The 27,574-nt window shown below is 35.8% G+C and overlaps 3 protein-coding genes and 1 non-coding gene across 4 annotated transcripts; 2 read left to right on the top strand and 2 right to left on the bottom strand.

The window, feature by feature from the left end:
• The first annotated feature begins 255 nt into the window (after positions 1 to 255).
• LOC125658924 (uncharacterized) lies at positions 256 to 7,996 on the top strand. Its single transcript, XM_048890381.1, has 5 exons — positions 256 to 415; positions 596 to 888; positions 3,853 to 4,156; positions 7,084 to 7,251; positions 7,357 to 7,996. Exons 1-5 carry the CDS (start codon positions 343 to 345, stop codon positions 7,566 to 7,568), a joined length of 1,050 nt encoding a protein of 349 aa, XP_048746338.1. The 5' UTR covers positions 256 to 342; the 3' UTR covers positions 7,569 to 7,996.
• Positions 7,997 to 9,577: 1,581 nt separating this feature from the next.
• On the bottom strand, positions 9,578 to 23,583 carry LOC130050573 (uncharacterized). The gene is made up of 3 exons (XM_056150797.1): positions 23,538 to 23,583; positions 9,997 to 11,743; positions 9,578 to 9,599 (listed from the first exon to the last, which is right to left on the bottom strand). The coding sequence occupies exons 1-3, from the start codon at positions 23,581 to 23,583 to the stop codon at positions 9,578 to 9,580; spliced, it is 1,815 nt and encodes a 604-aa protein (XP_056006772.1).
• Trnaf-aaa (transfer RNA phenylalanine (anticodon AAA)) lies at positions 19,993 to 20,065 on the top strand. The gene has a single exon. It is a non-coding gene; the product is annotated as a tRNA-Phe (tRNA).
• LOC125658922 (uncharacterized) lies at positions 22,060 to 25,837 on the bottom strand. Its single transcript, XM_048890378.2, has 2 exons — positions 24,573 to 25,837; positions 22,060 to 23,770 (listed from the first exon to the last, which is right to left on the bottom strand). The coding sequence occupies exons 1-2, from the start codon at positions 25,546 to 25,548 to the stop codon at positions 23,643 to 23,645; spliced, it is 1,104 nt and encodes a 367-aa protein (XP_048746335.2). The 5' UTR covers positions 25,549 to 25,837; the 3' UTR covers positions 22,060 to 23,642.
• Positions 25,838 to 27,574: the final 1,737 nt, after the last annotated feature.

The following is a 27,574-nucleotide window of genomic DNA, read 5'->3' as shown; positions in this document are numbered from 1 at the left end:
TTTCATTTATTACAACTAAGTGTTAAATTTAACTGTAACCACTATTGAGGTTACCATTTCAAAGACATTTACCAAGATATCCGCCTAGCCCTAAGGATTATTTACCCCTCGTAAGGTCACCGCTAGTCGTTTGAAAGCTATCATCCATCTACCCGCGGTTATGTTTAGTTAAACCGATAACACGTACCGACTTGGTGATTGGTGCAACGCATTTCCAAGTCGGGGACTCAGTAAGGGTTAAAACGGAGGTGCAGTGGCCATGCAGTTGCATAACGTTAAAACTTCAGCGTGGGAATATAGAGGGAATGTGACGTGAAGCATGACAATCAGTGGATGTAGATCATGATTTTACGTACATTTATTTGTGTTATTCTGCTCACTGGAACATCTCATTCACATCCTTCGAGGGAAAAAGGTATGAAAATTTCAAAACTATTTAGTATCTTTGCTTTAACTTAAAACAAAATTTGTTTCATGTATGTATCGGTTCACATATCGTCATTAAATTGGCATCAATTGATAACGTTTTTAATTCGGCAATGAAAAAGGACATTCTTGGACAGTTTTTAAATTTCATGTACGCAATACTTTTCAGACGTTAGGTCTTCACATCGAAGTAGACGTCAATTAACGTCTTACACAATCGCTCCACTATCTACAAGCACTGCAAAATCCACCCCCAGGCCATGGGGATTTTTGTCCTTTCCAGTACAAGTAACACATGTATCCTGTGGCCAGGACCGGACTCGGCGAACATCCCTTTCACAGGAACAGCTGATGAAACTTTTTATCAAAAATGGTGGAATATTTCGACCCTCATTAATGGCGACAGACGAACAAAGTGCATTTTCCAATTTCCCTAACCTTCTTCCAATTGGCCAGTCGAAGGTACATATATGCATATATACACTACATATATATACTACATATATACACTACATATATATCCCTACATATATATATATACGACATATATACACTACATATATATCCCTACATATATATATACTACATATATATACTACATATATATACATGTACTACATATATATACAAATGTTTGTTGTTTTACCATTTCCTCTCCGTATTTTAGTAAGCTTGATTGATATATCTCCGATAATTCAGACAACTGCTTGGTAAGGCAGGGATTCCTATGGTTAGGCTTCAAACGTTTAAGGAATCGTTCATAGATAGTTTTATACATGTAACATCATCAAGAAAATTCAACGCTAATTTACCTTTAACTTCAGTATTTTTTTTTTTTTTAAATTGACACAATCTCTATTATCAAGATACATGTATTGTCGGTAAATTACAAAATGTACATTACAGGAACTTTTAAGTGTAAAGCAATTCGAAATGAATTTAGATTGTCGTGTTTCTTGATAAACAGATACTTAGACGTGTCTATAGGCTTATAGTAAGTTTTATCAAAATCAAGCTAGAACGGACGACAGTATAGTAACTCCTTAACTGTTTTATGTCTTGTACATGTTGATCAGCATTAATTTTCATGAAGAAGTCTCAGTGAAATCATAGCGAGTCACTCTGCAATAAGGAACTTGAGTTCAATCTCGGCATACATTATTATAAATAATACATTAAAATACACACATGTATCATGTACTGTATTTAGAATTATTGCCGAAGTAGTTTGATAGATGATGTTCATGAAGTTGTGTACACCATAAAGTTTTTTGAACAATTAATTGTATGAAATTATAAATTGCATATAAATACTGGAAATTAATTTGCTATAGACACATCTATGTACGCATGTAATACTGCAAGTATCTATTTTTAATTACTCTTTATATGAATTGTCAAATTAATTCTCTAAATTTTAGACTAGATTTTGTAAGGGTGAGTATTGATACCTTCCGGTTTCTTAAATCATGCCATTTCAAGATGCGATCATGTAAAATTGAAAATAAAATTAGACATCTTATTTCTTTCAGAAATATGTACAATGATCATATTCACATATCATCAAAATTTCAAGAAGCCGACAGCTCTTTCTAATAACCTCTTCCAACATCTACTACAAGTTATCGTATCGCTTAATTAGGCGCGTGACTTTTCAGAACATTCAGCATCATGCACTCTCGATCTTACGAATATTTACACACTGACGCCATAGTTTCCGTGTAACTCTTCATAAATCCGTAGTATCCCAAATATAATTATTTAGCCCGCGTAAGAATCATGCAATACACATAGCCCACAAATGAATAATCAGCCCACGCAAGAATCACACAGTAGCCCACAAATGAATAAATTACGTGCAGCTAGAATTGTTACTGGTCTTCCTATTTTTGCATCTAGAGAATCCCTTTATTCAGAAACAGGCTGGCTAACTTTAAAAAGTAGACGTTATATTGCAAAAATGACTACCATGTTTAAAATTTGCAATGGTAGCGCCCCTGATTATTTAAATGAAATTATTCCACATAAACATGAAAATATATCCCTTTATAATACTAGAAACAATGATAAGTTTTACATTCCAAAATGCAGATTAGAGTTATTCAAAAAATCATTTGTATCTGACTCTGTAAAACAGTGGAATTTATTAAATGTAGAAACCAGAGAAGCCATCTCAATCAATTCATTCCGCAAAAATATAATAACAGACATTACAATACCACCATCATATTACTCTTTTGGAAAACGATATATCAACATTATTCATACAAAGCTAAGATACAACTGTATACTTAATTATGATCTTTATAAATTAAATATTACAAATTCTCCGTTTTGTACATGTGGACATACTAATGAAGATATATATCATTTCTTTTTTGCTTGTAAAAATTACTCCAGGGCTAGAAATGATCTTTTCAATCGCCTTTTCATGCTTGACTTGGTTAATATTGATACAAAATTGTTATTATGCGGTGATGTCAATTTACCTCTGCAAACTAATATAACTATTTTTTCAGTTGTTCATAAATTTATAGAAGAAACTTGTAGATTTGTTTAATCATTGTACACTATACCTGTTAATTATTACCTTGCATGACATATTGTAATATTTTAGGAGAGGGACTTGTAAGTTGTCAGAACTTGTTCCCAATCCTTTTGATTTCATCAATAAAATATGTTCAAAACAAAACAATAATCAGCCCACGCTAGAATCACACAGTAGCCCACAAATGAATAATCAGCCCACGAAGGAATCACCCTGTAGCCCATAATTGAATAATCAGCCCACGAAGGAGTCACCCTGTAGCCCACAATTGAATAATCAGCCCACGAAGGAATCACCCTGTAGCCCACAATTGAATAATCAGCCCGTCTAAAAAGCATGCAGTACACATAGCCCACACATGAATAATCAGCCCACGTAGTAACCCACAAATGATTATTTAGATAAAGATAATTGAAAAAATCCAATTCTTTTTATGTGTATTACAATTAGAATATTCCCAAAAGAATATTACCAATGTCTATTATGAAGTATATACACTTGTATATCACTCCACTCAGACTAGAAGGGGGGGGGGGTGTTGAGGAGAGATTGTTGTTTATAGCTATGTAGTAGTAGAAGACCAATAAAGAGTAAGACATGCAAATATTGTTTCTTGTAGTGTTTCATATAAATTAGTCTTACAACAGAACAAAAGAGCAATTTTACAGATATAATCTGCTAATGAGCATACAATTTACATACACGCCTTGTTCAAAAGCAGAGCTCTGCGTCTCCTAGTGCGTGTTTCAATATTTTTAAAAACAATGTTTTGAAATAAAAATAGGGAAAAGCTAGGCTAATACAGGCTTCAGCTAATTCATATAATTAGATATTGTTTGAATCAATTTAAGATATCACTTCTGTTTGTTTGTTTTCAGGAAATTTATATAAAAGATGTTAAAATTCCGGTTTCCAAGCAAAAACTTCTAGCGGATATAAATAAATGGGACAGCTTTTTAAAATCGGTTCCCAAACAGAATCACTCGATGTCGCCAGAGGAAAAGGACCAATTCCAGAGTGCAATGAATGATTTAAGTTCAGAATTAGGAGATTTCATCATTAGACGCGGAATAAACCCAAAGGCCATAATAGACTTTATAAATGTTAATGATATAGTCCATCATCCCAAAATTATCGATTTCGTCAAAAAACCGGATCACAGGTGGAGACGCCAAATATCGGGTGAGGAATTTGTTTTCTTTAATTTTGAAAAATCTTAGCATAAAATATCTTAAGATTAGATGATATTTCCAAATATTATTTGTATACATACATAGTTTTCGTGGTGTCTTTTGTATAATTTTTGTTTTTCTCTGAATTACGTGTATTAAAAAAATCAGAACAAGGTTTTTGCCAAGTGCAGCATCCCTTTGCTACATAGAATACCGCAATAACTCTTTCCTTTGACATATATTTATTTGTTTATTTGTTAACCAAAGGAGCCCTGTGGCCCATAGGTACAATACTGGCAAATGGCGGATGATTCAGAATTATTACAATATGTAAATATATATTATCAGAGAAATAAGTTTAGAAACTAGTAAATCTAAGCAACGACCAAAAAAAAAAAAAAAAAAACCTCATTAATGACAGTTAACAGATAGTGCTTCTATTTGTTTTGTAGCTTTCACTAAATACTGACAAAGCTTATCAATAGTTTTATAGCTTTCACTAAATACTGACAAAGCTTATGAATAGTTTTATAGCTTTCAATAAATACTGACAAAGCTTATGAATAGTTTTAAAGTTATATACACTGAAATGTTCTACGAGTTTGAAAAAGGAAGTTTTTTTTTATAGTAATAAGGTTTGGTATATATTTCACGTAAATCAAAAAATGCTGGGCATATCAAAACGAAATGAAATTCGTCTTCTATTTCCTGCAAGTTACAAAATGAGCATTTGCGTTCAATTCTAGGTAAATTTTTGTACCTTCCAATTTCAACATTCAAAGAATGTGCAGAAATTCGATATTTGCATTGTAATGACTTTTCCTTGTGTGATAATCGCTTCACAAGATACAGGTGTCTCTCTATGTACACGTATCAACTATTTCTTTATATAAAATACATTTCGATGAAATAAATGCATCGGCGAGACGCTGTTCCACAAGAAAAGCAATAAAGTTCTTTTCTAAAGTTCTGCATTCAACCAGTTTGTACAGTTTTCCTTGTGAGTATTGTATTCACATAACAATTGTTCATAACATGTTTTTAATATACAATTATTTGTATTAAGCAAGTTGCACCAATATTTCAAAATTCGAAGTTTCCTTTAGACATCTGCCAAATTCAAAATAAACCATTAAATTATTTGTAGATTTTTGAAGCAATATAATTTTCTTCAAAACATTTACATGTACTTGCTCAATATGTGGGCTTTATGAAATCCCCATGTTTCACATTCATAATGAAGAACAGAACTTACATATGTATAAAATAAAGTGTAGTATCATCATTTAAATTATTCTCTTTCACACTTCTCCTCAAAGAGAATGTGTACAGTCAAATTTACCGTTGTATTTAAAATCAACACCTAGATACGTAAATACGCCAACAATGTCAATCTCAACATTATTGTAAAAACACTTTTCAAAATCTCTAACTTTACCACCATTTCGAAAAACTGCCATTTTTGTTTTGCTGACGTTTACCTCTAATTTCCAGTCATCTGAGTATGACTTTAAAGTATCAAGCATTTTCTGAGAAAATAACAGTATCATCCGCAAATAAAAGTAAAAATAGATTCAAATTCTAAAGCGATAGACTTTCACAACCACTATTGAGCATTTGTCATTTGAGTTGTATTTACTTTAGTCCTAGGGCCTTTGAACATGCGGTGAAATTTTCTGGGGTTAGATCTAGTTGGTTTCCCTCGTGCCTTTGATATTTTCGTTTTAGCCGATTTTCTACGGTTTTATATTATAAACATAAAATGTATGCAAAATTTGGAATGGGGTACAAATTACACTCAGAGTTTTACATAGAAGACAATTTTGGAATTTCCCTCGCAGTGAGTTTAATTCCACATTTGACTTCGAAAACTGTATGCAATAGAAATTCAGATCTTAATGTAACGTGTATATATATAATTTCTGAAAGTTGATAAAAAAAAATAGCTGAAGAGAATTAGCATTAATCTTGTGTACATGGGATGTCTCATCGTACGACCAATGCCCTAAACGGTAACTGTTGATATTGAAAAGGAAATTAGATAGGCATGTTGTTATAATCATGGTGACTTTTTGTCACCACAGATTGCGCGTGTGTGTAGGTGACTGGTCAGTTCTATCCTCACTTTAATTTAATCTAAAAATCTGTTGCTTCGAAGACAGGGAATGTGTGAAGGGAGCCAGACTGGACGGAGGGGTTTGTCTTTTCCTTTCTCCGCTGACATTTTTGTTATTAGGTCTCAATTTGTAGTTTTTCATATTCTACTATTCGGGGTTTGGTCAGGGACCGATCGCGGTAGCTCAGTGGTAGTGCTTTCGCTTAGTAAACGGGGGGGGGGGGGGGGGGGGGGGTCGTGAGTTCGAGCCATAAACCCTGAGACGTAAACATAGGCAGTAAACATATTGCTCCTTCGCCAAACGCTTGGTATTTAGAAGTGAGAATCACGGATCTTTCGTATATGACATTAAAACGGAGGTCCTGTGACAGGCGTTGGCATGTCAAAGAACTAAGGCCTGAGCGCTAAGCATACATGTAGGTCTAAATTTGTGGTACTTCACCTACAGCTGGTGAAGTATCAGTGAAAGTGAAAAATTCTGAAAGGGACGTAAAACAAACGAAACAAACTGGATCTGGCCAGGGAGAACTGGATCTGACCAGGGGGGACGTCTTTTGCGATTACTAATAGCATCGTTGACACCAGAATGTAGAGGCGAAGTACCATTCTTGAATGTTTGAAAAATAAAAACAAACTGCCCCTTCCAGTGACATTGACAACCAGAATGGGCCATATCTTTCATACGTAAACATGATACAATTTAAAATGTAAATTACACATTGTGTTCACAGGACTTGTATATCTATCTGCAGCTCTAGAGCAAGGGAAAAAAGTGTTGAAGACTGAATTTTTGACCATATATTTCATACACAATTTTGCAGACACCCAGACGCCGACCTGTCAGTTCAGAGGAAACCAAACTGAAAGTGGTTTCATCAATTTTTGTACATCATGTGTGACTACGACAGACCTCGGGGAAGAAATATTCCCGCGTTATATCAACGAAATTGTGTGCAATGTAGAACCATGCTTAACAGTGAACCGAAATCGTAAGTAACAGAACCGTATCGTCATTCAAACAAGTGTTTCCCCGAAGTACATGTAAATTATATATTTATGACGTTCGATAGCATGGATCAAATTTTGTTTTTCAGCACACGGAGCCTGTCAGGAAAACATCTTGCATTTAACGTTCCTCCGCCGCGCCCCCAATGGATGCCTCATGGTCATCAAGGACACATCTCTTGGCCGTATCAAGGAACTAACACATTTATGGGAATCTTACACTCAGCGCATTCGGGTCGGGTGTAGCTGTAAGCTTGACAAACGATCCCGACTTAAACATACCTTCGGGTTTGGAAAATGACGACGAACCATTGTGCAATTTATTATCTCTCAATTTGGCTTGTGTTTTAAAGACTCTGATATGATTTTTTATACACCACAAGACATTTCGTACATGTACCTTTCAAAATTAAATTGTAACAGTAAGGTAAAGCTGTTTGATACCTTATGATGTTTTATTATGATGGATGTGATAAAGTATGTTAAGTTATTTCTTAGTAACTGTTAATTATTGATAGGTACGGGGTGTCTTGTGCTCCGATTCCAGCTTTAGCATTCGTCATTCTGAATATTCCCCGCTTTAGCATTCGTCATTCTGAATATTCCCCGCTTACTTTCCAGCGACTTTCTACTTTTCTAGCAACGCCAGCTCCTGTGTTGACAAAGACACTATTTTCGGCATTTTTTATTTTTTGTTACGACTGCATGAATAAAACATTGTTTACAGTCGTGGTGGGAAAATGTTGTCTTTTATCATAAATTGTCTTTTAATGACCAAGTTGATGTTTTGTTTCCTAATCTAAACGGTTTTAATGCATGGAATGCAAAAAGACTTCACTTGAATGACAGGGAGCGATCCACTCTATCTCGCGCAATATTTTCCTTAGGATTAAAGTATTTGCGTGGAGTGTTTTCACGCCCAAAGCAGGCTTAGGTGTTTAGTTTCTGATAGCACGAACATTACTTATCATTCTATAGAGATAGCGTCACAATCCTTATATATTCAACAGCTTTCAAACATTTCAAAGATGCGCAGGGTAATTGTCATTTTACAGCGGATGTCTACGTATGAAGAGCCACGGATCCTTGTATCAGATGATTAAATGACGTAACTGAGCGCTTTATTAGGGAGAAGAGATTTGTGAAATTTCTGGGGGATGGTGTAGTTATATAGGCGTGGATCCGCCGGTGGGACATCCATTTCACTTGTTACACAACATAAAGATTAAATAAATTTTCACTTACTTAGTGTTACATTGCCGAAAAGGTAACTCGATTCCATTTGATTGATTGATTGTATATTGTTTAACGTCCCTCTTGAAAATTTTTCAGTCATATGGAGACGTCACCTTTCCCGGTGAAAGGCTGCAAAATGTAGGCCAATGCTCGACGCTTACGGCCTTTGAGCAGGGAGGGGTCTTTATCATGCCACACCTGCTGTGACACAGGGCCACCGTTTTTGCGGTCTCATCCAAAGGACCGCCCCAACCCGGATCCCCGCGGGACGGACCCCATTTGAAGATTACCTATATACATATATGTAGTATAAAAACGTTGATGTGGATCGAGCTACATGTATTATTTGTAGGGCGTGCATGCGTAACATGGATAGCTTGGTTTCTGGTTCACTACTCGCTCCACACACCGAAACCCCATGGGTTGTAAAGATGAGTAACGGAAGGAAAAGCCTTAACGTGTGAAAATGCCTGTACCCGTTATACTGGAGACATTTCTTTAAAAAATAAGATCTTATAAATCATATATTTCTTATAGATTTATGAGCGTTATCACATAATGTATACAGCTTTTTTGCCATATTTGCTGGTGATAATGTAGTTTGTTTTGCTAAAACCATGAACTTTACAGTGTAAATATGAATCAACCATAGCACAGAAAATTCACACACGCATGCCCGCGCACGCACACACGTACGGTTGTACCGTTGGTTGACAGCTGTAAGTTTAAATGATGATTGTATGGTTGGCTGATGGTTTTAATTTGGATGGTGTACAGTTGGTTAACAGTTGTGCGACTGGTTGATGGGTGGTACATGTATTATAAACGTTCGCGTATGAATTTTGATTGATATAGTGCGTCTGATTTTACGACTGGCAATTCCGACAGAAATGAAAGTAGAATGTAAAGAAAAGAAATAAATTTGAGTTTTGAAAAAAACATGGGGATATAAACTTCAATGCTTCACGTGTGCATACATGTACTTTTCATAAGCGCGTAAACTTGACCATTACAGCCGTGTACAGTGGTCAAGCAGAAAATGCATGTAGTGAAGCATGTATATGCAGATATGGTTCAGATGTCAGCAATGAGTCTGCTGGAAAGAGTTTTGAAATTAAACATGGAAGTAATGAAATACTGCTTGCATCACGTGGCCATCCCTTGTGCAAATGTGTGTGTCAGTGTAGTGCATTGTGCCGCGTATCAATGATTTTAACATGACCGAAGTAGAAATGAATATTTATTTTGCATGATTTAGTAATCGTCCTAAAGTTATTAAAATGTCTGCTGCTGTGTTGAGGATATGAGAGCGATAGAACGGGAGGGGGGGGGGGTCATAACAACTAGACGTTTTTCCTATCTAGTTTCTCCTTATCGTCAATAAAAAAAAATAACAAATAATTCTAAAAGCATTTACAATTTTAATTTTACCATTTTGTCGACTCAAAATTAATGTAAGTGATCCGCAACTCGCACAATAAAAAAATGCGTACACATCATGACTGTATGTTTCTGATATAACAGAGTACACATCATGACTGTATGTTTCTGATATAACAGAGTACACATCATGACTGTATGTTTCTGATATAACAGAGTACACATCATGACTGTATGTTTCTGATATAACAGAGTACACATCATGACTGTATGTTTCTGATATAACAGAGTACACATCATGACTGTATGTTTCTGATATAACAGAGTAAACATCATGACTGTATGTTTCTGATATAACAGAGTACACATCATGACTGAATGTTTCTGATATAACAGAGTACACATCATGACTGTATGTTTCTGATATAACAGAGTACACATCATGACTGTATGTTTCTGATATAACAGAGTAAACATCATGACTGTATGTTTCTGATATAACAGAGTACACATCATGACTGTATGTTTCTGATATAACAGAGTACACATCATGACTGTATGTTTCTGATATAACAGAGTAAACATCATGACTGTATGTTTCTGATATAACAGAGTACACATCATGACTGTATGTTTCTGATATAACAGAGTACACATCATGACTGTATGTTTCTGATATAACAGAGTACACATCATGACTGTATGTTTCTGATATAACAGAGTACACATCATGACTGTATGTTTCTGATATAACAGAGTACACATCATGACTGTATGTTTCTGATATAACAGAGTACACATCATGACTGTATGTTTCTGATATAACAGAGTACACATCATGACTGTATGTTTCTGATATAACAGAGTACACATCATGACTGTATGTTTCTGATATAACAGAGTACACATCATGACTGTATGTTTCTGATATAACAGAGTAAACATCATGACTGTATGTTTCTGATATAACAGAGTACACATCATGACTGTATGTTTCTGATATAACAGAGTACACATCATGACTGTATGTTTCTGATATAACAGAGTACACATCATGACTGTATGTTTCTGATATAACAGAGTACACATCATGACTGTATGTTTCTGATATAACAGAGTAAACATCATGACTGTATGTTTCTGATATAACAGAGTACACATCATGACTGTATGTTTCTGATATAACAGAGTACACATCATGACTGTATGTTTCTGATATAACAGAGTACACATCATGACTGTATGTTTCTGATATAACAGAGTACACATCATGACTGTATGTTTCTGATATAAAAGAGTACACATCATGACTGTATGTTTCTGATATAACAGAGTACACATCATGACTGTATGTTTCTGATATAACAGAGTAAACATCATGACTGTATGTTTCTGATATAACAGAGTACACATCATGACTGTATGTTTCTGATATAACAGAGTACACATCATGACTGTATGTTTCTGATATAACAGAGTAAACATCATGACTGTATGTTTCTGATATAACAGAGTACACATCATGACTGTATGTTTCTGATATAACAGAGTACACATCATGACTGTATGTTTCTGATATAACAGAGTAAACATCATGACTGTATGTTTCTGATATAACAGAGTACACATCATGACTGTATGTTTCTGATATAACAGAGTACACATCATGACTGTATGTTTCTGATATAACAGAGTAAACATCATGACTGTATGTTTCTGATATAACAGAGTACACATCATGACTGTATGTTTCTGATATAACAGAGTACACATCATGACTGTATGTTTCTGATATAACAGAGTACACATCATGACTGTATGTTTCTGATATAACAGAGTACACATCATGACTGTATGTTTCTGATATAACAGAGTACACATCATGACTGTATGTTTCTGATATAACAGAGTAAACATCATGAAGGAATTGGTGTCGAGGTCAACAACAGCAATATTTACTCTTTTGGGTTTTATCATTCGAAAACTCTCATGGCCATTTCTACATTTTGGGGTTGAACTTCGTTAGGCCATCACGTACTGTGCGCATGAATATATTGTAAGGACTTGGCGTGGACCCCTTCGCATACTCGTTTTATTATACCCCCCGAACGAAGTTCTGGGGGGTATATAGGAATCACTCTGTCTGTCTGTCCGTCCGTCCGTCTGTCTGTCTGTGCAGATTCGTGTCCGGTCCATAACTTCTTTGTTCTTTGACTTAGGCATACCATATTTGGCACACAGGTAGATCACCATGAGACGATGTGTCAAGTACCTTCATGACCTCTATATGACCTTGACCCTTGACCTCAAGGTCAAAATTAAAGGTTTTTTTTTACAATGGATTCGTGTCCGGGCCATAACTTCTTTGTTCTTTGACATAGGCATACCATATTTGACACATGAATGTATCACCATGAGACGATGTGTCATGTACCTTCATGACCTCCATATGACCTTGACCTCAAGGTCAAAATTAAAGGTTTTATAATGGATTCGTGTCCGGGCCATAACTTCTTTGTTCTTTGACATAGGCATACCATATTTGACACATGAGTGTATCACCATGAGACGATGTGTCATGTACCTTCATGACCTCCATATGACCTTGACCTCAAGGTCAAAATTAAAGGTTTTATAATGGATTCGTGTCCGGGCCATAACTTCTTTGTTCTTTGACATAGGCATACCATATTTGACACATGAGTGTATCACCATGAGACGATGTGTCAAGTACCTTCATGACCTCTATATGACCTTGATCCTTGACCTCAAGGTCAAAATTAAAGGCTTTTTTTTTTTTACAATGGATTCGTGTCCAGGCCATAACTTCTTTGTTCTTTGACATAGGCATACCATATTTGACACATTAGTGTATCACCATGAGACGATGTGTCATGTACATTCATGACCTCCATATGACCTTGACCTTTGATCTCAAGGTCAAAATTATAGGTTTATGCCATGGATTTGTGTTCGGACTATATCTTCCATTTTCTTCTACAAATGCATACCATATTTTTACACTCAGGAAAGAGGTAATTTATACCTATTAACAACACCCTTTGGGAGATTGGGGTAAGCGGGGGGTATTCTTAGTGAGCATTGCTCACAGTACATCTTGTTAAAAATAACGTTTGTCCCAGAAAACATTCTCCAAACTTTAACCTAATCTTCAAAAGTTAAAATACAGAGATGAGCATCATATAAACCGATGTGTTCGTTTTACGAAATGATAGGAAAAGATATACAATTGTATGTGTAAACTAGCACTATACTGATAGGAAAAGATATACAATTGTATGTGTAAACTAGCACTATACTGATAGGAAAAGATATACAATTGTATGTGTAAACTAGCACTATACTGATAGGAAAAGATATACAATTGTATGTGTAAACTAGCACTATACTGATAGGAAAAGATATACAATTGTATGTGTAAACTAGCACTATACTGATAGGAAAAGATAGGCAATTGTATGTGTAAACTAGCACTATACTGATAGGAAAAGATAGACAATTGTATGTGTAAACTAGCACTATACTGGACGAGTTCATTGCTGATAAGAGGGTCTGAGGGTTAAAACATACTCCATACCATTAACATGCCCGAACGAACCAATGGGGTGAGGGGGTCTTGGTGAAAACTATGTGAATTTAGTTTTTTGTCAGACATTGAACTTTTGATCTCGCCCCTTATGCGGAATAAAATACATTATAGTATCATTTTTATAATCATAGAACATGTATATTTCAGTAAATGTACGGGGTTTTACATAAGATGAATACCGAGAGAGGCATCTTCTACGACATTGTAGGTGGGAGGGATATTCTATGACATTGTAGGTGGGAGGGATATTCTATGACATTGTAGGTGGGAGGGTATCTTCTATGACATTGTAGGTGGGAGGGATATTCTATGACATTGTAGGTGGGAGGGATATTCTGTGACATTGTAGGTGGGAGGGTATCTTCTATGACATTGTAGGTGGGAGGGTATCTTCTATGACATTGTAGGTGGGAGGGATGTTCTATGACATTGTAGGTGGGAGGGATATTCTATGACATTGTAGGTGGGAGGGATGTTCTATGACATTGTAGGTGGGAGGGATATTCTATGACATTGTAGGTGGGAGGGATATTCTATGACATTGTGGGTGGGAGGGATATTCTATGACATTGTAGGTGGGAGGGATATTCTAAGTTCCACTACATATCCTCAGTAACTGTAGATGTACACTACTTACAAAGGACACATTAAAAATGAAATGTTGAATCAAGAAACAATTTCCATTTAAAAGAGAAAAACAATCTATGATATCAGAGAAGGCGTTCAGTCAGCTGACCCTATGTTACAATTAACCAGCATATGACATCACATAAACATTTACATTATGTCTAAGAAATACTGCTAAACTGAACTCCTGAACTATCTATTCTACTACATTTAGATAGAGCAATAAACATCGACCTCCAAAGTCTGATTGTGTGTAATCTATTTAGGTAGCTGACATAGCTATATTCTTGCACCTACTTGTTTTCTTTGAGAATTAGCAAACACCAGTGCTTTTCGTACATGTATGTGTCATTAACAACGGAAGTTGCTTTCTAGACATCCCGGTGAGGAAGCCATGATTGCAAATCAAAGAACATGTCACAAGTCGGCGGTCCCTCTCATTTACACATGTCTGTTGGAATTCACATGAACACCATTTGTGTTCCCTCGTTAGCTGACCTGTTTTTATATTACTATAAAGCAGAATTTATTCAAAAACTTCTATGTGAGAAGAAAAAAATCTCTTACTTTGGCCTTCAATTCGACTTATAGATATCTCGACAACCTATTATCTATTAACAATTATAACTTTCATTCATACATGTATGTCGATTCGATATTTCCCAGTGAACTCGAAATAAAAGACATCACAGAGTCGTCCACTTCTGCTTCATACTTCGATATTTTATTGAAAGTAAACATTAACGGCAAACTAACAACTCAACTTTATGACAAACGGGATGATTTCAGCTTCTCCATCGTCAACTTCCCATAGTTTTGTAGCAATATTCCATTAGCACCTGCATATGGTGTTTATATCTTTCAACTTATTCGATACGGAAGAGCTTGTTTTGCTTATGGTCAGTTTTTAAATCGAGACAAGCTACTGACAAACAAGTTGATGGTGCAGGGATTTCAACAGTCTTGTTTATAGTCAGCATTACGCAAATTCTATGGTCGTTATAACGATCTAGTTTGCCAATACAACGCATCATTGGGTCAAATGCTGTCTGACGTGTTTCATACCGATTGTTAGGCCGGTCTTGACGTTGGTACACTGCTTTTGACTACGGATAACTCCGTTTACCTGAACAAGATATGGGGCTCACGGCAGGTATGACCGGTCGACAGGGGATGCTTACTCCTCCTAGACACCTGATCCCACCTCTGATGTGTCAGGGGTCCGTGATTGCCCAACTCTCTATTTTATATACTAATAGGAGTTATGAGGTTGATGACTGTTCGTTATCTTCACCTTTCATTTAATCATCGAGCTTGTATCTCTGCTGGTGGACATTCTGTCCCCGAGGATACTATGTTCTTTCGTGAATATAAACAATTACGATACAATACTGGCTGACACGTCGCCCAGTATAAAAAGGTGTCACTCTGTGATGTCTATAAGGGGCACAGGCTCTAACAGATTGGTTGGTGTCCCTCGGATTATCCTTCGAGATATCAAAGATTTGTTATATGTACAATCGTCAGATAGTCAGCTTTGGTACAGAAACGAAGATTCTTAAATTAAAGACTGTTATGTTCCTTTAAGAGATATTTTTTATGATTCTTTTTCAGATCCCATTTGCTTGATCTCAAAATGTTCTGTCAAAAATTGTAAAACTTGTGATATACTGATCACTAGAAATTCCTTTAGTAGAAATCTCACTGGACGTAGTTTCTGTACCAAAACTTTTGATGATTTGACCTATTATACATATGTAAGGATTCACTTATTAATAATAAAAGAATATCGGGGCACATATTTCAAATTAATAATGGTGATAACCAACTTCTTTACAATCATTTTAATTCACCAGTCCATGAAGGTCAGGATTTTGGTGAGAAAAATTACCATCACACAAATAATCCAACCCCTTTTGGTAGACAAAGAGAACATCACTGGATCAGTACTCTAGGTACTGCATTTCCACATGGATGCAATGATGATGCATAAGATGTGGGAAATTTGACTAGTCCACAAGGAAATAATGTGAATGTGATGGGACTCTTTCCTAATACTCAAAGACAGAAACGCAGTCATGGACATCGTTCATATAAAATACCAAGTATAAATGATATCACGTTTGATTCACTTTTACCTTATGTCAACAAACAATTAGGTCCACATCATATTCGCACAAAATTTACTCAGTTCCCTTGAGAGTTTTACATACGTTATTTGAAGAAGCCACAGCTAGTCTAGACTTGTTTTTTTTTAACATCTGAATATAGACTGAACTCTATGATTATGTATGTTGCCAATCACAGACTCTTTAAGCCACCACGGGTCATGGATGATACTCCTTCCGAATCATGCCGCCAGTTCCTTAAGCTCAAAGTTACAAACAAAAGAATAGATGTCGTCAACATAAGCAACATTCTTCGTAAAAAAAAAAAATGAGTTCAGTCGTGTATTCCAACTTATTTCAACTTAAAGTCTACGCCCTGTATTTCCTACAAATCGAAATTTTTAAATTATAAACAAACTTTGCAGTGCCTAGATATAAACCATCTTATACTTAATCCATCTATGTGTTCTTGTTCTTCGTCTTTTTTCAACTGGTCCAGCTGGACATGTCATTACTGGTGATGTAGATATATAGTCCAGCTGGACATGTCATTACTGGTGATGTTGATATATAGTCCAGCTGGACATGTCATTACTGGTGATGTTGATATATAGTCCAGCTGGACATGTCATTACTGGTGATGTTGACATGTCATTACTGGTGATGTTGATATAGTTGAAAATGAGAACATCAAATCATTTATTTTAAAAGGTCCTAAATACAGAGAACTTCGGTCTTTCACTTGGCGACAGAACTTCATCTCTATAATGAATTCTGTCGTAGATTATGCCAGACGATGGGCTAAATATGAAGAAAGAAAAAAAGAACTTGATACATTGTCAGAATGGATTAAAAGTATGATAGGAATATTAAAATCCCGCATTAGACACATCACAACTAAAGTACGCATAATCTATCCTTCTGTGTTTAGTAAACCAGAAGTGATAAAAGAATTAGATAGATTACATGAGCAATATGTTTTGATTCCAGGTGACAAAGCTTGTAACAACATTATCTTTGTTTGTAAGGCTCATTATTATTTTAACTGTATTTCAAACGAACTTTAATTCCACTTTTGGTAATCGTACGTATACTCTAGCTGCCCTTTCAAAAGATGAATTTTTTCAAAACCATGCTTCAGTTTTAGACACATTTAATATCCCGGTCAATGGGTCGGATGAATATGAGTTACCGTACCTATACTGGATTCCTAAACTACATAAAAACCCTTACAAAGATACATTGCTGGATCCAGTAAGTGTTCTACCAGGCCCCAATATTTGTTCCTTACGAAAATATTAAAAGCTGTGAAGGTGAAACTTGAAACTTTGAAATCGCAAAACTTTTCTGAAATCAAGAACATCGAAAGGTATGACTTTTCATCACTTTACACGACCATTCCTTACGATAAATTAAAGACTAGACTTTTTGACATCATAGAACTTGCTTCTTCAACAAAAATGGAAAACGAAAATATTCATATCTAGTGATCAGTCATTCAAAAAATTACTTTGTTAAACATCACTCTGATTCCACGCACAAGTTAAAATAAAAAATATGCTGGAGTTCCTTATTGACAAAATCTTCGTAGTCTTTGGTGATCAGCTTCCAACAGTCTATTAGAAATACCATGGACATGAATTGTGCTTTGTTAGCTGACCTGTTTTTATATTCCTATGAAGCAGAATTTATTCAAAACATTCTACGTGAGAAGAAAAAATTTCTTGCTGTGGTCTTCAATGCGTCATTTAGATGTATCGACGACGTATAATAATTTCCATTCACATGTCGATTTGATATATCCCTGTGAACCCGAAATAAAAGACACCACAGAGTCGTCTACCTAGATATTGTAACGTATTTACATTCAATTCTGGGATCGTACCTGGTCAATTCCAGGGTTTGGGGTATTCAACAATAACTAATTTAAACTAATTGGTATGATTTTAGTGGACTGCCAAAATATACAAATATGTCCTAACCTTATCTAGGTTAATTATCATCAAACAGAGAATCACTATATCAATCAGAGGCAAGCAACGATAACTGGTAGTGCTAACTTAACAAAATGTAGAGCCCAGTCGCCCTCGGATTACCCCATATACTGTAGGACGCCTTATTCAGGACGGACAGTATATGTGGTAGCCCTTCAACCACTACACTCACTGTAGGATGCCTTATTCAGGACGGACAATGAGTATAGCGGCCTGGACGACGGTCTGTTCAGCCAATGCGGACGACACCGAAGAAAACAAACTATGGCTAGCCTCTTTACTGGAGGTCAACCTCTTCGTGGCAGGCCAGACTTCTGATGGCCTTCCAAATTCACTCTCTAACTGTAAGAACAGGCGAGGAATTGTTTACCATGAATACTTTATTAGTATCCATACTCTCGTCCTCTCAACTTGGCTGGGTCTTCTATCTGAATGACACTGACGACTGCGGAGTCTCGGTATTTATACACAAATGAGATCACGTGATGTAAAGTGACTAATTGAGAACTCCGCATGGTCGTACCTCAAATATCCGGAATCATTACAATATTGTATTGAAAGTAGATATTAACGGTAATTAACAACTCATCTTTATGACAAATGGGATAATTTCAGCTTCTCCATCGTCAGTTTCGGAGACAATAGTCGTGGCTTGCGACGATGGTGATAACCGTACAATATTATTTGTTTAGACCTTCACTTCAGTGATTATAACCTCTGGTGTTTGTTTAGACCTTCACTTTCAGTGATTATAACCTCTGGTATTTGTTTAGACCTTCACTTCAGTGATTATAACCTCTGGTATTTGTTTAGACCTTCACTTCAGTGATTATAACCTCTGGTGTTTGTTTAGACCTTCACTTCAGTGATTATAACCTCTGGTGTTTGTTTAGACCTTCACTTCAGTGATTATAACCTCTGGTGTTTGTTTAGACCTTCACTTCAGTGATTATAACCTCTGGTGTTTCCAGGGAACGTCTTTGCCATACACTTACGTTTGTATTTTCCGTAGGATATATAAGATCGATGGCTGTTCGTTATCTTTGCTTTTTCAGTCAGCGTACTATGTTTATCAAAAAAAAAAGGGGGGGGGGGGCTAGAGGAGAAGTCTACCTTCCACTGGTTACATCAGTAAACAAAATCATTTGAAGCTCTGCGTTTTCAGTTCGCATGGGGCTATATTGAAGGCATGTTTTTACACACAAGTGTAGTGGGAGAATATGTTAAGATTTTGATTTTATTTGATAATAGAATTTTGAACCGTTACGCAGGAAGGGATATAAGACCTTAACATGCCGCATAAATGGAAAAAAAAATGTACACAAGCGAGCTTTTCGGTCAAATGATTTACTAGAAGAAATGTTTGTATTTTTTGCGATATTTGGAAGTCCGTGATGTCTTTGACGGTAGTGTTAGGAGATAATGGCAAGCCTGTAGGCCTACATGTATTGATAAGCGAATTCATATACAATCAGAGATTTTTAAAGATTCATTTTAGATCCGGATATCAGCCCATTTCCATCCCCAAAATTATCATTTTCCCCCCAATTTAACTTGCACTTTTCCCAATAATAAAAACTGGCGAAAACATTTTTGTTAAAAAATAAGTTTTATGTGAACATATCATATTCTAGATAATTTAGAAAGAATAGTTGAACTTAAGAGCTTAAAGAAAAGAAACTTAAAAATGTAAAATAAAGGAAGAATGATATCAATTTGTGTTTGATAACTTGTTTGATATGAAGCGGTCAGCCGGATTCCATAGCCGGTGGCTAGATAGCTCAGTTGGTAGAGCACCTGATTAAAGATTCAGGGGGCCCGGGTTCGAATCCCGGTCTGGTCCGTTGCATTTTCTCCCTTCCTGTTACATTTGGTGACGTTGACCACCCCTGGACTTGCAGGTGAAAGTCCTACCAGGGGCAAAACAAAATCTGGGTTGTCTTCGAGGGCGAAGACATTAAGGAGGGAGGAATGTAGAGGTCAGCCGGGTTCGATCACCGGTGGCCAGATAGCTCAGTTCGTAGACCACCTGACTAGAGATTCAAGGGGCCCGGGTTCGAATCCCGGTCTGGTCGGTTGCATTTTCTCCCTTCCTGTTACATTTGGTGGTGTAGACCAGCCCCTGGAACTGACCGGTGAAAATGCCTGCCAGTGGATTAAGATCTTGGGGTTGATGTTTTCAAGTGTGAAGACATTTAAGGAGGGAGGAGTTCGATCGCCGGTCGCCAGATAGCTCAGTTCGTAGACCACCTGACTAGAGATTCAGGGGGCCCGGGTTCGAATCCCGGTCTGGTCCGTTACATTTTCTCTCCAACTTTTACAGATATATATATATATATATAGCTGGGCATATATATTTAGCTTATTTACAATAATAATGGTTTTCCCCACTTTGACCAAAATGTCGACAACTTTTTCCAATTTGAAAACCACAGTACCCTTCTGAAAAATGTTGAAAAAAATCATTACCAATGTTTATGTTTGTATTTGAGCGCTCTTTACCGGAAGTTTATTAGCTGCAATAATGTAGCCCTCTCTGATTTTCTTTCTTTTTTGGGGGGGGGGGAGAGAGAGGGCTACAACTCCTTAGGATCTCCGTAATGGTGCAAATGCGGGAGTGATTCACTCCCGCAACATTTGTGCTCATTCTAAACATTTCCTGACTTTCTTTACGTAAATAAAATGATATTCTATGTTTCTTAGTCAATATATAAATTTACAACCTTCAACTTTAGATTTGTGAGGCTCTGTTCTACCGTTTTCAACAATTTCGATAAATTCCAATTTCTCGATTCATATTTGTGCGCCATGTTTGATGTACTGAAGTTTCAACTTCCGATTGTCAAGTCATTTGCATATGCCATATAAGGTAGTATTTACATCAATGGACAAGTATGGAGGCGAAAGCGATTTCGTCGGTATTGAAAAGGTTTGAATTAAATATCAAGTTAAAAACCGAACAGCAGAGTGTAAATTCTTTCTGCAACAATATGATTTTCCTTTCTTTGTCGAAGTGGCTCGAGTAACTACATTTTCGCGCTGATTGTCAATGTTTAGGCTTTCATTAGATCCACCTACGAGATCTCGCGATAACAAGCATGGCGGAGCAGACGAAGAATTTTGCATGCTGTACATTATATTTAATGAAAAACACCTTTATTAGACATGCCCGAGCACAAAGTTGGTACTCCTTTAGGTGTAAACAACATTTGGGACTAATACACAGAGTTTATTATCGGTTATTCATAAAATTATTTTGCACCATTACGGAGATCCTATGGAATTGTAGCCCTATCCCGAAACCATCAGAATTGAAAAAAAAAAATGGATAGGGCTACATTATTGCAGCTAGAAGTTTATATATACCGTCCCACACGAACGATAACTCTTACAAGCAAACATTACGAAAATGAGGCAATACCGGAGATATGACGCAACGTTGTACAATTGACGCAGTGGTGGATCTGATTGAGCGAAGGAGATTGATTTATACAAATCTAAAAAAAAAAAAAAACGCGTCTAAAAAAAATAGTAAAACCACTAGTACTCGCATCGAGTTTTCAGTTTCACCCCCTGGAAAAATTACATGGGAGGAACGGAATGCCTTGAGAACAAATTCTGGATCCTCTCGTGTAGAAGTACATCAATCTCTAACCAGAGTTATCGTTCCTTACAGTTGTATGTGTGAGTGGAAAGAACGGTAACTCTGGGTAAAGATGGGATGTACCTGAGCTCACCCTAACGGTAGCACCGTCAACATATTAGTTGATAATGGTATGTTAGAGTACACGATAGTCTTTTTTCGAGTACCAAGAAATTTGTGAGAACGAAACGGGGTGAACACAGAAATGAAGGAATTTAATGGAGATAATCACAGTGACTGATATGTACCATACAGAAAATGCTGGAGGTATTGGTGTTTACAATTAACTGTAAAATTATCAAAGGCAAATGAAATGTAAATCTAGGAGAGAGCTGTTCAACAAATTATATGTATACAATACAAATGTTAAAGTTCAAATATTGCAACGTTTGACATTCCATATCTATATATACCGTGCATGCCATTTGTGTTCATGGATATTTATGGAACTGTGCTACATCTGAGTATAATTGTGTGATAAGGGAATTCGACATGAAACCATGAAAAGAACCAGTAGTGAGTAGTAAAATATTACAAAGCACATAAATGCTACATATTTCAGCTGCACGTCCCTATCAGTTAGATTGGGACATAGAAAATTCGAGTCTGTACAAATACATGAAATAAGCCGCCCATTAATCCCAGACGTCCTTGTTTTATCTTGCAAAGTCACATCTCATTGACATGAGATTACGAACTTTGGTGGATTATCTTAATTTCATTTTTGTGATCTATTGATTGGAAATGAGTAGACTAATTTTAAAATGTTTAAGATTAACATCAAAATGATCATGATCAATCATAGGCTTTTATCTAAACGTATATATATATATATATATATATATATATTATATATATATAGATATATATATATGTGTGTGTGTGTGTGTGTGTGTGTGCGTGTGTAGTTCTCGATAGAAATGGATGGGGGTCAAACATATAAAATAAAAATAAAAACCCAGCTTGATTAATTAGAGGTTATTGAATGGATCTCATTGTGTTGTTCTCAACAACAAAACAAAAACGGGATTCTAACATATATAAAAAAAAAACTTAAATTTGAATTTATCTATAATATAATATGCTAATGCTGAAATATTCAATCAGTGTTTCAAAGATTACGATTCTGTACAATGTGATATTGTTCTAATTTACTCTGTGAAAAATATGCCAACATTACAAGGGGTTGGGTTTAATGGATACAATTTCAGGATATCACCACCATGCTTTTAAACATAAATCGTATGTGCGATATTCATTACACTAAAGAGATTTTTTCGGCTTTTCGTTTTCAATTAAACATCTTTATTCCATTGGTAGATGCTATGTCATATATGCTCGGATATGGAGGGGAACCAAGGGTCCGACTCTCTCCCTTCCTTCAAGTTTGGTAAAATATATATTATATTTGCTTTATCTTTATGTACTTCAAACTGCAAAATACTACAATCTGTAATTGGTATTCCTGAGTATATATTGGGTCCGTAGGAACAAAATAAAAAAAAAACCTAAAAGAAAAAAACCCAACAAAATGGGCTTAAATAATATTTTTTAAAAACTTCCAGCAGGGAAAACATTCTGGGTCCTTTCATGAACCGGATATATCCTAACGGTATCACAGTTAATGTATTATTCTTTAGGCACCCCCCTCCCGGTAAAATTCAGAGTATACCATCAAACTCTGGCAACTCGTTGGACACACTGTCGCCAGAATCCATGAAGAAACATATGGAAGCTTCTTTTATCGGATTTGAAATGCACAGGCTGGGAGTTTCCTTTAATGAACTGACACCATTCTATATGGTTTGTTGCTGGTAACATACGGGGACTTGTAACCATTCGTTCTCAGGGGCGGAATGAGGTTAGGTCTAAGTTTGTCCGAATGTCCCGATCGCCTGTTGTAGGCTGAAAATGTGAAAATACTCAATTATATACAACTTATCTAAAATTGTGGTATCGAAATATTAACGCATCATGCACCATGTAATGTGATATGATATATGTTTTAAGAAATGCATTAAATATTCTTTTTAATCAACGGGAACTATGCAACAGATTCAACTAATAGATAAACTAAGCGTTAATGTGTCTGAAATATCGATTTTACATCTTTTATTTCCTTGCCGCTTACCGACTACACCATTTTAATTCAAAATACATTTTAGTCAAATAAGGCGATTGAATCAATATATCCAAACCTCAGAGCTTCTTACGCGACATTTAATCTCAATTTATTTACATTTAATCTTACTTCTTTCATTTCGCCCCGTAAACATTTTAATTTTGAATGGATATTTTCATAACATTTTGATAAACAAGTTGATGAATATTTGTGGGGTCGATAAATTGTAAAACCACGACACTGGGGTAATTGCATGTAGTCTTGAAATTGGCTGCTTAATTATTGTTGTTGTCAAAAACATTGTCATTGGATAGCGTGCCAGTAATAACTGTCTTCATTTCCATTATATAGCACTCGATTTCCATGTCAAAAGGGACAACAATATACTTTTATACTTCACAATGCGTGTGTACTAGATCCTATACGTAAAAAATACCTTTGAAATTTAATAGCTTGCACAATATTGCCTTACAATACGAATATCAGCCACCCGGTAGAATTTACTCCCTTGATAACTACGTGACTTCAATTTCGGGAGTAAATCTGAATCTTAAGACAAACAATGCACGCTAAGTTTTGATTTACCTATTGCCAGAGCAGCGTTCTCCTCCTTGGCCCAGTCTCTGAGTTTATTAGGTCCAGGGATACAGTATATTTTGTAAAGTTCCTGGTAATTCTTTGGACGACTCACAAACCGAGTGTTATTGGTGGAAGTGTTTTTCTGACGAGTAGATTTGTCCTCCGTTTTTACACCGTAATATGTACTTGGGGGAAGCTGCGAGTGCTTCTGAACTCTCGGAGTTTGAGTTTTTGAAGTTTTGGTGGAGTTTGGTTTCTTTTTAGATGTGGGGTACTTGATGTCCAATAATAAATACTGAGGTAGACCATAACCGTCTCTTTCATCCTTTTCATATTCTAGAACTTTTGGCGTGACAAACTGTTGGTCAACACGTTTGTAGTTCCTCATGGCAAAATCTTTTCTCCTCTCCTTTAAATCCTTCAAAAACTTTTGTCTTTGCTCTCTGCTCTTGCGTTCTTTTTCTTTCCTGGCCTTTTCAGCGTCTCTGTCAAATTTATTGGTAATAGAAACAAATTTTTTAACAATATTATCTGCACGCATGCTTCTTTGACTGATGGTGTCATAAGCGGTCACGGACCCCTTGTGCCATTCTTGGATTCTGGAGGTACTGCTCCCTGGACGGGAAGCACGACTGGACGTCCTTGACACGGAGCTTTCCGGTCTATATGGTGTTGGAAGCCTAGGCTTAACATTGTAGATGGACCAGACGTCTTTATGGGTAGTGGTACATGGCTTAAACAATTTTGTTTTGCCGTTGGTACTTTTTGACCGTCCTGTTCTAAAGGTGTCCCCCGCAGGTTCTAAACTCCTAGGTCGCTTATGCCAACCTGGAACAGAATTTGATTTCCACATAGTTTTGTCCGTTTTCATTGTAATTGGTGGCAGACTAACAGACCTTTTCCCGTCTCTTGGAGTTTTCTCTGCCTTATTCGATAGTGGCTTTTTAACCCTCCTGGTAGTCCTTCTCATGGACTCTGACATGTCTGGCGTTAATAATTTTAAATACTTCTATCTGATCTTCTTTCAGTTGATCTTTCAGATGATCTGTAATTTTACTCACGGTATGTTTCTGTCAAATCCTTCACTACGGATTCGCCAATTACCATCCTACGCAAACAAGAAACTATGTCCGTTCCGGGCTTTAACCTCACTCAATTCATCCTACGTAGCATTTTTCCATAAATTTTTAATTGAGGACACATGCAAGTAAATGTCTCAACTGAAAGGAATATTTTCCATCAGTGATTATGCATGGTCTGTGACCATCAATACAGACCAAAATTTTAAATGCTGAAAATTTGTTCTGCTGTGAAAATTCACTTGTTATAGACATTTAAAAGTCACAATAAAGGTTTGGTGTTTTAACAAGAATTTACACTGACAAAAGGAAAGAAATGGTGCACTTCGATTTAGATCCTGATTAATAGCTTTGTGCTTATTTGATTATTTTTTTCGGTTCAATTTTCAAATTCGATTAAAAATCATAACCTTGAGTAACTTGAGTCCTTTTCGCATTAAACACGAGAGAGTTAGCCCTCCTACAGGGAATCCGATACACCCTAATTGTTTTGAATACTTCCTCACGCATCTTTTGATTTATATCAATATCATACTAGTTTCTGAAACGATTGTTATGCAAACAAATTATTTTACACGCAAAATGATATGCATATAGTAAATGTGATGTGCAATAATTGGGTAAATTATTGGAATCTTCAAGATTCACTTATGACTTTGTGAACAGCAGGAAAAATGCAGTGGTTCAGTTTAAAGACAATTTCTCATTGCCACAAAGTGAATGAGGTGTATCTACAATTTTTATATCAGGACAAAATACCGGTAAACATTTGTAAAAATAAAAAGATTATCAATGTTTGTCTGGATAAATCGTAATTCTGTAAGAAAGCGGTAATGTGGTATGAAGTCTAAATTTACCTTTTGCCAAATACGAAATGAGACGATGTTTTGAAAGACTACGGATTTAATGAAAGCGACCTCCCCTGTCTAGCAGCGTTAGGTACAAATGACTTATTAAATTTCCGGATCTTTGACGCGTGTATAAGCATAATTTTTAGCGAGGATTTGATTCTAGCATTATTAGCGAGGGTGTTGAGATCGCTAAAATTGAATATTCCATATCGTGGGTAATATTTGTTTTTCTTGGAATTATAAAATCGCTAAAATTTACTCTCGTTAAATATATATACCCATTTAATGAAAAATTCGCTAAATTTGTGTCTCCATTAAAATTCCACCTATACGGTATTTAAGAAATAAATTTCAATTTTGAAAATACATGAGGGTATGAACTGCGAAGATTAACGCGTTTCTTTTTCTTTGTTATATCAAATATTATAATTATATAAGATATCAAAGGTAAAAACATTGGAAATGTAAATATTTCGAAAAGTTTCTCGATTTCTTGGGATTATTTTTCGTAAATGATCGGGTACCTCACCTGTGTGAATTTTGAACTTTGTGATACAATGCTGATTTTTAAAAAGGTCCTTATCCTGTTTCGGAATAAACAATCTCTATACAGCAAAAGTTAGAGAAATGACTCGTTAAGCATATCATATGGAGTATGTTAAAGAAATGACTCGTTAAGTACATCATATGGAGTATGATAAAGAAATGACTCGTTAAGTACATCATATGGAGTATGATAAAGAAATGACTCGTTAAACACATCATATGGAGTATGATAAAGAAATGACTCGTTAAGCACATCATATGGAGATGATTGATTCCATCATCGAAAGAGGAACACAAGCTCTTAATTGTTTGGTGCGGTTTTTTCTGAACAAGAAAGAATGTTTGCAAAGTGTAAGATATCTTTGTGTCAACTTCTCTGTGATTTGAAGCATAATATGAATATATAATATAACATAAGACTTAAATAGAGTTTTAATATCTTACATAAAAATACTTATGAAAATCAAAAACGTTATTTGGTGATACATGTATTTTATAATTCTACAGTATGGCAATTATAAGAAAAAGATCT

This window comes from Ostrea edulis, chromosome 9, assembly GCF_947568905.1.
Source record: "Ostrea edulis chromosome 9, xbOstEdul1.1, whole genome shotgun sequence".
Classification (NCBI taxonomy): Eukaryota; Metazoa; Mollusca; class Bivalvia; order Ostreida; family Ostreidae; genus Ostrea; species Ostrea edulis.
The sequence above is the reverse complement of the archived record's forward strand: the minus strand, read 5'-3'. Positions and strand labels throughout refer to the sequence as shown.

What these genes read in the sequence shown, in the direction of transcription:
- LOC125658924 (XM_048890381.1), top strand. Translation starts at nt 343, where the DNA reads ATGATTTTACGTACATTTATTTGTGTTATTCTGCTCACTGGAACATCT. An exon ending in ACATCCTTCGAGGGAAAAAG is followed by an intron (nt 416 to 595) that starts GTATGAAAATTT and finishes AATACTTTTCAG; the next exon opens with ACGTTAGGTCTTCACATCGA. An exon ending in GTGGAGACGCCAAATATCGG is followed by an intron (nt 4,157 to 7,083) that starts GTGAGGAATTTG and finishes ACAATTTTGCAG; the next exon opens with ACACCCAGACGCCGACCTGT.
- LOC130050573 (XM_056150797.1), bottom strand. Translation starts at nt 23,583, where the DNA reads ATGGATTCTGGCGACAGTGTGTCCAACGAGTTGCCAGAGTTTGATG. An exon ending in CGAGTTGCCAGAGTTTGATG is followed by an intron (nt 11,744 to 23,537) that starts GTATACTCTGAA and finishes CTGTTATATCAG; the next exon opens with AAACATACAGTCATGATGTG. An exon ending in GAAACATACAGTCATGATGT is followed by an intron (nt 9,600 to 9,996) that starts GTACGCATTTTT and finishes AACTCTTTCCAG; the next exon opens with CAGACTCATTGCTGACATCT.
- LOC125658922 (XM_048890378.2), bottom strand. Translation starts at nt 25,548, where the DNA reads ATGTCAGAGTCCATGAGAAGGACTACCAGGAGGGTTAAAAAGCCACTA. An exon ending in GAACGCTGCTCTGGCAATAG is followed by an intron (nt 23,771 to 24,572) that starts GTAAATCAAAAC and finishes TCACATTTTCAG; the next exon opens with CCTACAACAGGCGATCGGGA.